The 12,454-nt window shown below is 38.7% G+C and overlaps 1 protein-coding gene across 1 annotated transcript; it reads right to left on the minus strand.

Moving 5' to 3' along the window:
* Positions 1-1,045: 1,045 nt before the first annotated feature.
* LOC120568995 (histamine H3 receptor-like) lies at positions 1,046-5,369 on the minus strand. Its single transcript, XM_039816776.1, has 3 exons — positions 5,011-5,369; positions 4,349-4,515; positions 1,046-1,798 (listed from the first exon to the last, which is right to left on the minus strand). The coding sequence occupies exons 1-3, from the start codon at positions 5,255-5,257 to the stop codon at positions 1,046-1,048; spliced, it is 1,167 nt and encodes a 388-aa protein (XP_039672710.1). The 5' UTR covers positions 5,258-5,369.
* Between the last annotated feature and the right edge of the window lie 7,085 nt (positions 5,370-12,454).

Below are 12,454 nucleotides of genomic sequence, written 5' to 3' on the forward strand. Positions count from 1 at the left end.
AGATAGCAACAGCTAATTGTATGGATCTATGATTATTAGGTTACATTTCTCTATTACAATTTCAATTAGTCAGTGTTGGGGTGCAAAAATATAGCACATATTTAACTGACAAATCAAATACAAACAATTAAGTAAAACAGTTAATGGAAACGTTAGCCAATCTCAACGAGTGATTTCACTCTGTTATGAATTTGAAGCCTAATGTTCAAGCACTGCAAACACGGGAAGCTTCAAAGGTTAATGGTGACATCTAGTGGCACATAAGTATACATGCATCTGCTGATCACAATAAAATACTATTTTGGCATTGTTTGTAAACTCTTCTCTCTCGGTACAGTACGTAAAGTTAACAAAACGGAATGTTTACTCATGTTTGTGTGTTTTTTTTACAGTAAAGCAAAGAAGCCATTTCTTGTTTTTAGCATGGGGTGATGAATATGTATACTCAGTGTGTGGAGAAATGTAATCCATTAGTAACCTATTGTATAACAACCAGCCCCAAACATAGATCATTTGAAATACATTTATACTTGTCACTGTGCTTCTGTAATACCAATAGTAGTAAACATTCTAACAGCAGAGGGTGATAGGGATCTGTTTTACTTCAGCTGAAGCAGGGCTGTCACAGTGAGGGCAACACTTGTCTTTTTTATGAACATTAACCTAGACAACATAATTGATGATTCTTCTAGCCTATATGGCACTCATTCAAGCAAAATATGAAATCTAGAACTTTTTCTTATAGAATGTGAAAACTACTATATTAATTATCATTATACTTGTGTTGGTATATTCAGATTTTTGGACAGGAGAATTACTGTCATACCTATGATGGATGTTTAATACATACTTTAGATGTGAACACAGGGAACTGTAAATTACATCATACTGTACGGTCCCAACCTTATACATCCAAACACTATAAAAGCACAGTTGAAATCTATTATTTATGGTATATGTGACAAACGATGATGCAGTTTAGCTTCACCTGCTGAAAATGTTTGGGCACATTGTCCATCCCCATTCTTTCATGGATATCCGCTTGTCACTGGCCAGAACGAAGGACAGATGATGGGGGAGTAGTATGCCGCTTTGGGCAGAGAATCTTGCTAAAGGCCCTGCGGAAGCTACTGTGGCAAAGTGGGTACAGGAATGGGTTAATAGCAGAGTTGAGCCACAGGAGCCAGAAGGTGACCTCGTACCAGTGATGCTGGATGCACCGCCCTCTGCAGGCAGCACGGATGATCATCAGTAGGGTGTACGGTGCCCAGCAGATGGCAAACACACACACTATGATGGCCAGGGACTTAGCAATTTTCTTATCCCTGGACAGACGGCTAGGCTGGACAGCCCTGCTGGTTGAGGGATCTAGTTTACCCAAAGTGGGAGAGGAGGTCTGGGATTGAATAGAGCGTCTTACAGCCAGTTTCATCCCAAACCACCAGTTGTGGGACAGGGGGATACCTTTCTCCTGGGCAGAGGCGGATTCCCTCAGTTGAAGTTGGAGCTGGGCCTCCCTGCTGTGGAGCCTCCTCCTGCGTATGCTGAGGTAAATGCTGAGGTTGAAGAAAGCCACAGAGATGAAAGGAGAGAAGAACTCCAGCATAGAGGCACTCAGAAGGAAGTACCAAGAGTAATAGAACTCCGCAAAACACTCATCCTTTGGCACGCGGCTTTTGCCCACCACCAGTTCCCAGAATATGATAGCTGGGCCATACAGGACAAAGGCTAGCACCCAGACAGCAATCATCTTGACTATGGCTTGATGAGTCATGCCCTGTCTGGCACGGTAACTTACCTGCAGTAAATATAAGCACAAATCACAAAATATACTGAGAGATACTGCCAGTATGGTGTCACTCATTTTGATTTACAATTGCTGCATCCTACCATTATTGGAGAAATAGCACAAAATAATCATTTATTCTCCGAAAATACACTGCCTTTAGCCATAGAAAGGTAGAAAATATTAATTTAACAGCAGTGGTGGAAGAGGTATTTTGATGTATAAGAGCAATAACACAGTGTACTGTACAAATTGTGCATTACAACTAAAAGCCCAGCTAAATATTACGTGTTTTAAATGTATGTACAAATGTCATGCAGGCAGAATGGCCCCTGTAGCGTTATATCATCATTTGTTCTAAAATTGGATTGTCATTAGTGATGCATTAATGTGTAAGCAGCAACTTAATGTTGCAGCTTGTTATGTAGTTTAATCTGTAACAAGTAACAATGTATAATATTTTATGAGCTGATCACATGTTTTGTATGTAAAATATGTATCTGCAAAGTAACTAGTGGTGTAACTTTAACTGTCAGATAAATGCAGGGGAGTAAAAAACACACCATTTGCTTACGTAGTAGAAAGTACAAATAATCAAGAGAAGTACCTTAAAATTGTGTTTAAGTAAATGTATTAAAACACAACACTGATCACCTTGAACTGATCACAGCCCAGCGATACAATTAATGCAGAGGCTGGCCTTCAACCAGAAGCCATAGCTTTAAACCACCATGTCTACAAAAAGCATTCAGTGAAACCCTTAAAAGAATCTCACAATATAATCATCAAGCTAATAATATTGTAACATATAATTTGCATCTTTCAACATCTACATAATTATAGCTTTGTGAAATCACAGAACGTTCTGGTGGACAAACAGAACATGTGACCTTTTCAAGGTCCTGACATCATGCACTGCAGAAAAGTGTGTGAATGAGTGTTAAGTCAATGAAGCACCTCTCATAACCACTTGTCTCAATTAGTGTCACATCCTACAGTATGTCCCTGTCAACATTCTTGTTCAGCAGGCAGCCTACTATCCACTCCAGCTGCTCTGAATATATGCCCCTGTTCTGAATGACAGTGTGTTCTTCTTCAAAGAAGATGGAAATAGTTACCCTTGTGTTTGTATGAATGAATTGGTATAACGTAATTCTTGCCTCTGCTTCATGTAGTGATGGCAGACTTAACGGAGAAGAGTCAGGTGTGCTCATGAATCCGATCTGAAATTTTGCATATCTTTTTAAATTGTTACATTCCTCCTGAGAGCTACTAGGGATTCATCTTACGTCACTCACATAATCATAAGTAACACATAAAATAGAATATTTTCTAATACTGTGCAGTTAGCATTATGTTAATGTGCTGACATTTCATCTAACTGCCAAATATATGCATCTGATCTGACTCCGTCTTTTCTTTAAAAAGACAAACTTTGTCCTGTGGCTGTTGACGACCCTTTGTCTTTCAATCTTCAGAGAGAAATGCTTTTAGGAAAATGCTGCTTGGCAGCCAGTGGCCTGTTTCTGCTGTGATTGATCTCTCCAGGTTGGAAGGACCATGGCACGGAGGAGGATCTCTATGATCAAAGCTAGCTAATTAAAGAAGAGGCTCTCTCTCTCTCTCTCTCTCTGGTGTTATTTGTATTCATTGCTCTGATGTTAAGTGTTTGCTTGTGAAAGGCAAGAGAACACTCTCTTTGTCTACTATGCCAAGCCTCATCCCACCTTTGAGTTAACACACGTGTGTATAGGATACAGTCTGCTAATGCCCAGACAAGCCCCAACGAGGTTCAATGTCTCTAACAGCTGCAGCTGAAATGTATGCTAACAACTAGATATAGTATGTGCCAAGATGGGCAGAAAATAGAAAATGGACATGCCTACTCATGCCGTACAATTTTATTTCAGCACAATAAAGCAGTGGAACATAGTTGCATGGACATACATTAAATAATTTGAATCTGCTGGTAATAGGTTAGTAAGTATTTAAGTTTAGCCATCAAATGTTAGACTATATTTTCTGAAGCCCAGTCTGTCCCAAAGTCAAAATGTGACTTTTTTTTTTTTTTTATCTTCGTCATGGGGAAGAGCTATAATTAGGGGTGGCACTGGGCCTGAATGGGTCAGGAATGATTAACCTCTGCAGATGGGCACATTTGGGAGAATGAGGTGGCACTGCCCCTACCAATGACCTGGGAGACCCACCAGTCAGAAATGAAGCCACAGACCACAAACCATGAACATTTGTATGGTGAGAAAGGAAAGGGCTTTTCAACTTTTAACTTTAAAATTTAGACGCTTCACTCCAATTGGGAAAAAGAAAAAGAAAAGAAGAGGTTAGTTCTGCCTAAGTGGAAAGTGAGAAAGGGAAATGATCCCGGGCAAGTTTAGAATTAACAACAAAACATCTTCTGGTTTACCTTTATTTGACTGTGAAAACATTTACATTTATACATTTATTTTACAAATATGGCAGGCTAGTGTGCTATGAGTCACAATCCTAAAAACACTTTTATGGCTGTGTGCATTACAGATGTGAGGCACAGGACATTCCACTCACTGCTCTGGTGACTGACAGGAAGCGGTCGTAGCTGATGAGGACAATGTTGAAGACAGACGCAGAACAAAGCAGGTAGTCCATGACCAGCCACAGCTTGCACAGTCCTTGACCCATTGTCCACTTGCCTGTGAGGATGTAAGGCATGTAGACTGGGATGCAGAATGCCCCTACAGAAACAGTTATTGGGAAAGGGATCAGAAATCAGGGAATACACAGTACATTTTCAGTAATGCACATTCGTAAAGTGTTACCATATTATTACATTTTTACTTCACTGAATTTTAAAGTAAGAAAGGTGGCAAAAATTGAGGAATGAGTGTGGAACAGCAGGTCATAGAAAGATTACATGTGTACAAATATGAGCCCTCCCATTGCAAAAAAAAAAGAAAGAAAGAAAGAAACATTATCAAGCAATGTAGACCAACTCAGTTACTCTACTTATTAGTGCAGTAAGCTACAGGGAGATTGACAGGCATACACAGAAGCATCAAATATATTTTAAGGATTTCAAAACTTCACCTGTATATATCAGCATGGATGCATATATCACATATCACCTCATACAGAAAGCCTTTATGACAGATATAGCACATTCATCGTTTACTCTATTTTCTGCTATTCCATGGTCTATCAAATAAAAAAAAAACTAAAGTTGGACTTACCTACAAGAAAATCTGATATCGCCAAATTTAGGAAGTAGTAATTACATTGTCTCCTCAAACTCTTGTCCACTTTAAAGGCCACAATGACCAGTGCGTTACCCAAAACTATTACAACGACCAAAGTCACCATCATCACCATCAAAATGACAAACATGGGTCCTGAAAACACGAAGCTGCTCTGGACTCTAGTAGAGGTGTTGTCAAAATAGTACCGACTTGAGTTCGAATCAGTTTGTTCCTCCGACATTGTCCTGGTGTGATGGTGAGCGATGATGCTGTTAAATCCTCAGTAGACCAGCGCTGAAAATAAGAAAGACAGCAACAGGTGCCAGGCGAATGCACACTGCATCCAACATCCTCATTTGTGCGCTCAAAGATTCGCTTTCCTGTTGAGCACAGTGTCCAAGAAAATCCACAGGAGAGCGCACAACGCCCTTCACAAAACGCTGCCTGCACACTTGGTGGTTTACGCATAAAGGTAAAGCCTTGTTATAACGAGATTACTTCTCCAAGCAAAGAATAGCTTTTGTTATCACACATTGTATGTAATGCCAGATTATGATTTAAAAGTAAACTAATTTCAACCACTGCCACGATCCCTAATAGTGGATATGATGAAGTGGTATTAAACGATAGATAGATAGCCATAGAAAAGTTTGGTTCTTTTCACTATTGCGAAATTAACAAGTTATTTGCCATTGAAGAGGTTTTGGAAGGTGATGTTTAAAAGCTGATACTCGGGCCCCCGGACAGCTCAGTTGGTACAGTAGGCGCCCACATACAGAGGTTTACTCCTCGACGCAGCGGCCGTAGGTTCGACTCCGACCTGTGGCCCTTTGTAGCATGTCATTCCCCGTCTCTCTCCCCTTTCATGTCTTCAAGCTGTACTGTTGAATAAAAATAAAAAATGCCACCAAAAATAAAAAATAAACCTGATAATTTATGTATAATGAAGTCTACTAGAAACTGAGATTGCCACTTTTACATAATTCTGTTCAGAGACTCAATTTCTTTGTCTCTCTCTTTCTTTTTGTAGATGTTCTGTGAATCAGCAGAGTGAGCTGATCCTATTTTCCCTGCAGAAATCCATTCCTACAAACCTCATATTTGATTCAAAGACATGCAGTTCCTCAGCAGATCACACAATTGAATAGGCTTGCATGTGCACACCATCACTCAAGCAGCTACCCATTTTGATTGCTGCCTCAAATGAACATGCTTTGGATGTGTGGATATGATACAGGACATGAACATGGAGAGGGTGTGCTGAAAGCATGGCACAAAAACTGTCAAGTCAAGTCATGAGATTGCCACTTTTACATAATTCTGTTCAGAGACTCAATTTCTTTGTCTCTCTCTTTCTTTTTTTTGTAGATGTTCTGTGAATCAGCAGAGTGAGCTGATCCTATTTTCCCTGCAGAAATCCATTCCTACAAACCTCATATTTGATTCAAAGACATGCAGTTCCTCAGCAGATCACACAATTGAATAGGCTTGCATGTGCACACCATCACTCAAGCAGCTACCCATTTTGATTGCTGCCTCAAATGAACATGCTTTGGATGTGTGGATATGATACAGGACATGAACATGGAGAGGGTGTGCTGAAAGCATGGCACAAAAACTGTCAAGTCAAGTCAAACGTGATTTGTATAGCACATTTAAAAAAAACGCAGTTGAACAAATGATTACAAAAGTAAACAAGAAGAAGAACAGAAGAAAACAATAGCAAAAATTTGAAAGAAGATGAAATCAAGGTGTCTAGCTCAACTAAATCGATTGTTAACAAGAAGAGGTGAATCTTCAGCAGCGACTTAAAGGTTTCTCTACCCTTACCTCATCCCACACTGTACAAGGTATTAAGAACATTACCTTCCAGCTATTAACAAACAATGAAACAACTGGAAATGCAGATTACTCTGTGTATTTTGTTTTAGCTTCATTGGCAAATTTGTGCATCTTCCATTTACTGTGGAAATTGATGAAGGATTTTGTTTCATCAAAGTTGACACTTTGGAAATTCAAGTTTGTCACCCAACAACAGTTTTATGATTTATATATAGAGACACCTAAAATAAATCTCATATTTTCTGCTTTTTCTTCCCACCCTGCACCAGACACTACCTTCAATCTGACTGACGTGAAAAGCTGTGCAAACCAGCAACGGCATGATGGACGAAGCAGGTGGGAGGTCTCTCCCTCAAGCTCTCATTAATATGCCTTGTGAGATTAACATAGGTTTTACCTATGTATTTAGCATTCTCGTCTATGGCATCTCAAAGTCCAGTATGTTTGAATTTGTATATTTCATGTATCTGTTAAGATACTTGTGGGTGTATAACCTCCCACACAGTGGAAGCAGCCTTATTTGCATTCTGATACTATCCTGTCAGTCCCCCAGCTGTGGCTCAAGAGAAATAAGAAACACTACAGAAAAGTAGAAGTGACTGAAGGAGCTCACCTTAAATTACTGTTATTTTCCCAGAAATGGAGCCACCACCATCTCTCAGAGTTAGTCACGTCACAATTGCAACACAGGAACCAGTGTAGGCAAAGGCCCACGGCAAGCGTAGGAGTTTTAATGCAATTCCATTCAGACTCCTTTCCATCGTTGTTCACAATGCACTTAATTCAAGTGAAATCAGCTCTTTAGGAATTTGACCATAACTACTTTTGCAGATTCTCTTATTTAGAGGATTGACAATCTGCATTGCCAGTTTCGACAAAAGAGAAACTGAAATGATGATAGTTAGAATGATCAAATAAAAAAATAAAACTGGCTGGCTGGCTATAACAAGGCTAGTGATAGTGAAATACCTATTACTGACAAATGTAAATGATTAAAATAGGCAACAAAAGGCACAGAGATGTCATGGAAACTAGCACCGTGCCGTCATGGAAACTAATGCACATAAAGATTTACACCAGTGCTAATTTCTGTGCTCCAGAGATGGTTTTCACAGAAAATGTTTTCTTTTCTGCTGTCATGATGTGCAAAAAACAACAAAACATTTTCATATGTTCATACCAGTTAAAAAAGAAAGCCATTGATATTGCTCTTGATTCCTCCCCCATACTCCTAATGTCATTGTCATGTTCTTGATACCATACTGAGTTGTACAGTTAAATATTGGGAACTGTATCTACATCACCCAATGTGTATTTATTTTACCTGTAATATAAATATGCTTAGCCTGTATAAAATATGTTAAACTACTTCATACATTCTAAACAGAATGCAAGCAAAGTGTGTCAGGGAAGCAATGAATTTGGCAGGTGCATTGTCGCTGGATTTGGAAATACAAGTGCGGCGACTCATCTGAAATTGGAGGGCACTCAGAAACAAAGCAGTGACACAGAGGGTACACAGAGGCTCTGGTCTTGCTGATTATACTGTGCCCTGCTGTGGCTCTCCATTACTCTAGTACTCAAGTGGTTGTGTTTGGATGCTGGGCTGGAGTACTGATGCTATCATACTATAACAGTGTGGCTATCTACAGTAATCAAAACTTAAGTTAAACGTTAACAGTGCACATCCCTATTCTCCCGTTAAACCACAGTGGAGGCTTTGTTGGAGATCATATATCATATATCATCAGTGTGTGATGCAGTTTACAAATCAGTAGTACAAATGGTCTGCAAAGCTGAGGCAGATACTGTACTTTATCATAAATATCAATAACTGCTGTGTACTATGTCTATGTATTATATTGTAAACTTGTCAATAATGTATTATTGATTAGGTTATAAGGTTTAGAAATAGAAATATTTACTGTCAGGACTGTAAACACCCAGTCCTGACATACATTTAAAATTGTCAAGTATTAAAACACACTAAAACTAAAAGCCTTTTTTCAATTTTGGTCCTGACAGAAGGTAAAATACTCTTCAAGTCATGCAAGACAGATTAAAAACAAATCTACAAAAAAAGACTTAAGATTGATTATTTAACCATTGCATTCTTATGGCAATCTCTAGTTAAAACTGAAATTGGTGAATGAATACAAAATTGTAAAGAATGCTTATAAGTGAGATCTGACTTGGTTCATGGCTAATGGGAAAACAACATACAGAAAATGTGCACAAATAAGACAAAAACTAGAAGTAGAAGTCTTTGGCAATGTTAAACTAGCTGATTGAACTTGATTTGGCTTTGAATAATTCTTCTTCTTTCCACTGTAAAATGTGTCTGCCCTTCAGATTTTAGTTATTTTTTCAGTTTTAGTAATGGTTCAGGAACAATGCACTTTTTATGATGTTAGAGGAATATTATAACATTTTGAGAAATGCATCCTCCAACTGTTCAGGCAGGGCTTCATCAATATACTGGGTATGGGCTAATTTCCATTTGAATATAACAGAATCATCCCCTGGTAGTCTCCGTCTCCACATCACATCAGAGCTGTCACAGTTTACATAATAAATACTAATCATTAATGAGAGAGCTGCACTCATATTTGGATGGCTTCACAGTCTCACAGTCTGTTTGGCAGAGAAGCTTGCGAGATGAGGGGTGCTGGCATTTACCGTATGCTCCAGATCCACAGAAGCTCATTGAAATGCCGTGGGTGTGCCTCATCGTGACAGTATTGTGACTTGTTAAATTTTTTATTTCATTTTCAAAAGCTCCAAGCTGGGTAATCCGTGTATCGCTGTACCCCACCCTAATATCTAGAGTGTACAGTAATTATTACTATAAGAATTATGCAATTATTATCAGAAACCTTAAATGTTGAATAACCAGAATGCACCATGTTTAGGCTAACAGAAAAAGTAATTGTAATTAGCACGTTTGAGCTGTTTCAATACTAATACAAATAAAGTAATTGTATTATGTAATCAGTCCGGGTTGCAAAGTGACAGCATGGCAAATATAATATAGTATAATAATATATTCTTTTAAATGTTCGCTTCTACAATGATGCATACAGCTCTTGTTTCCACTGATATACTTGGGAAGACTTGTTGCTTCAACTTGCTTTTGAATACATTTCAGGTATTGTGTTGTAAATGTTAAAAAAAAGAAATTATACATTTAAAATGAAGTTGTTTACTTCAATTTCCTTGCTATCCTACAGTATCAAGGCAGTAAAATCCTCATGAATATAACAGCTTCAGTGTCAACATTAGTAGCAGTGCTATTGACAATATCCTTGTGCAAATAATGGCTATATCTGATGATTAAAAGAAGAGACAATGCATTTGAGAGCATTTTAGAGAAACAATGCATGTATCTCCTGATGAGTGATTAGATGCACCATTTATTTTTCTAAAACGTCTTCACCCTCAACTTAGCGGTAAATGACAGTGCCATACAGTAGATCTTAAAGGTGCTACACTACACTTATGGTCCATCTACACAGGTTTTTTTTTTTACTTTTTTTTGCCTGGTTGGAGTTCGACAGAGGACTGTGCAGCCGTGGGTTAGGGTTAGGGGTTATCCTACAAAGTGCTGTACCTTTTCTCTGCAAATATCCTTTCTTGTTTCTTGACAAGAAAAATTCAGCTTACAATGACTCCTACGACACTAAAAAAAAGAAAATTAGCCATGATTATTAGCCAAACCATCCGCTGTGCTCATGCTGTACAACATGAAATATATCAGAATCAAAAGTGATTAATGGTGGCTATTATCTTCAAAATACCTTTTGCAACTACAGTATATAAAAACTGTCAAAAGACGAACAACCAGACGTGATTCCTTTGAATCTAATCACTTTAGTAGGCAAATAAGCTTCTCCTATTCAGACAGCTCCATGTGAAGGGAATACAGTAACCTACATGCTGTACTTCCTTCCCCTACCTTTCCTTCGCTTGCAGTCTCTCTCCCTGCCTGTCCCTAAAATGTCCCTGCTGGGGATTTTATCTCCTGGTTCCTTTTGAAGCAGTGGCCTCTCTTTGCCTCCATTATCTTGTAATTTGTGAGGGATTACGCTCTGGAGCACACACAGTCCACCCTGTTGCTTAAGAACTGTGACAGCTTACAATAATTGCCATGCTAATTAGCAAGAACTAGCCCAGTGCGCTACTTTCCCTCACCAGACCTGATTTGATGAATATGCTTTGATTAATGTCTGCAGCAGTTTCCATAACTTTCCAACCATTACAATTAAATATATAACCAATGACTATTATGTTAACAAATAAAATTGAGAGGCTACTGTTTCTGAAGAACAAAGGCAACCTGTATTCAGTCCTGCCACTGAGAAGGTTTTATTTAGGTGCAGTATTGGGGGCAGTAATTGCAATAAGATCAATACAAACATCCCTGGAGTGTGAAGCAAATTATGATCAGACTTGAAAAGAGCACCTTTAACCCATGATGCATTTCTCCATTGATGGAAGTGGTTACTCCTTTCTATCAACAGCATTAGAGCATATTACTAATTATAACCAACAACCAGATTTACACTTAAAACTAAAAGTAAGCGACGATTTCTTCCCCTACATGGTGCGGTCCACGTGGTGCGGTCCACATGACCCTGTCTGTTTAATCAGGTGAGATAGCAAAGATTGAGCACATTTTCTCCCCTATAGTCTGCAACATAATTTTAGCTCAGGAGTCCTATTATATAAAGATAATGGTGCTTGGAACCGACAAGCCAGAACATTGCTGTTTTTGTAAATGATTGCTTTTTGCAAAACCGTCAAATCTACAATTGTTAGCAGTGAATGTGTGGCCTTGTTGAGAGGACATTCATATTTGACATTAAAGTAACAAAATTATATTTGCAAACATATATTTGATACAAAAGGTAGGTTGCATGCAAATGTAAAACCATGTACAAAACATATTTGTCTGGCAGATCTTATTTGTTTAGTTTTTTCTTCTTTGTCAGAGCAGTTTGTCTTTGGCATAACCATTATGGTTTCCTAGAGTTGTTACACTTAATTCCCTGTATGTTCTGACGGACACATAAGCAATTTAAGCACCACTGAGTTGCCTCTTTGGAGCGCAGTTGGTGCTTTAAAAGCTCACATAACATAGGGCTGATTAACAGACTTCTTTTACAGATTACGAATGCTGCTGTTACTAACCAAACTCAGTCCTCTGTGGCATTGTTTGCAAGTGATTTAGTTGCTTCAGCATTTAAGTCCTATCCCATTGGATCTTTCTAATTATGTCTATCCCTTGCCTTAGCCTAGGGGTTCCTGGTCAACACAGCCCCTTAAAAAGACATCTCTCTTTTCACAGGTGTTCTTTGAAGTCCTCTCTGACGCGTACTGTACCGTCTTTACAGCATGACCTCCCATCATCCTCTCTGCGAAATATGCACCTGCCTCAGGGGACCAAATTGCTTGAAGTAAGCAGGGCCTACAAAGCCACACACTCAGCATTGATCTTCAATACCTCAAACATGTCTGAAGCTACTGTTTTCTTCATAGAATAGAGCCCAAAATGTCTAGAATGAATGACATTTAAAAAAGAAGTAAGGTGCAATTA

The sequence above is a fragment of the Perca fluviatilis genome, chromosome 11, assembly GCF_010015445.1.
Source record: "Perca fluviatilis chromosome 11, GENO_Pfluv_1.0, whole genome shotgun sequence".
In the NCBI taxonomy this organism is placed as follows: domain Eukaryota; kingdom Metazoa; phylum Chordata; class Actinopteri; order Perciformes; family Percidae; genus Perca; species Perca fluviatilis.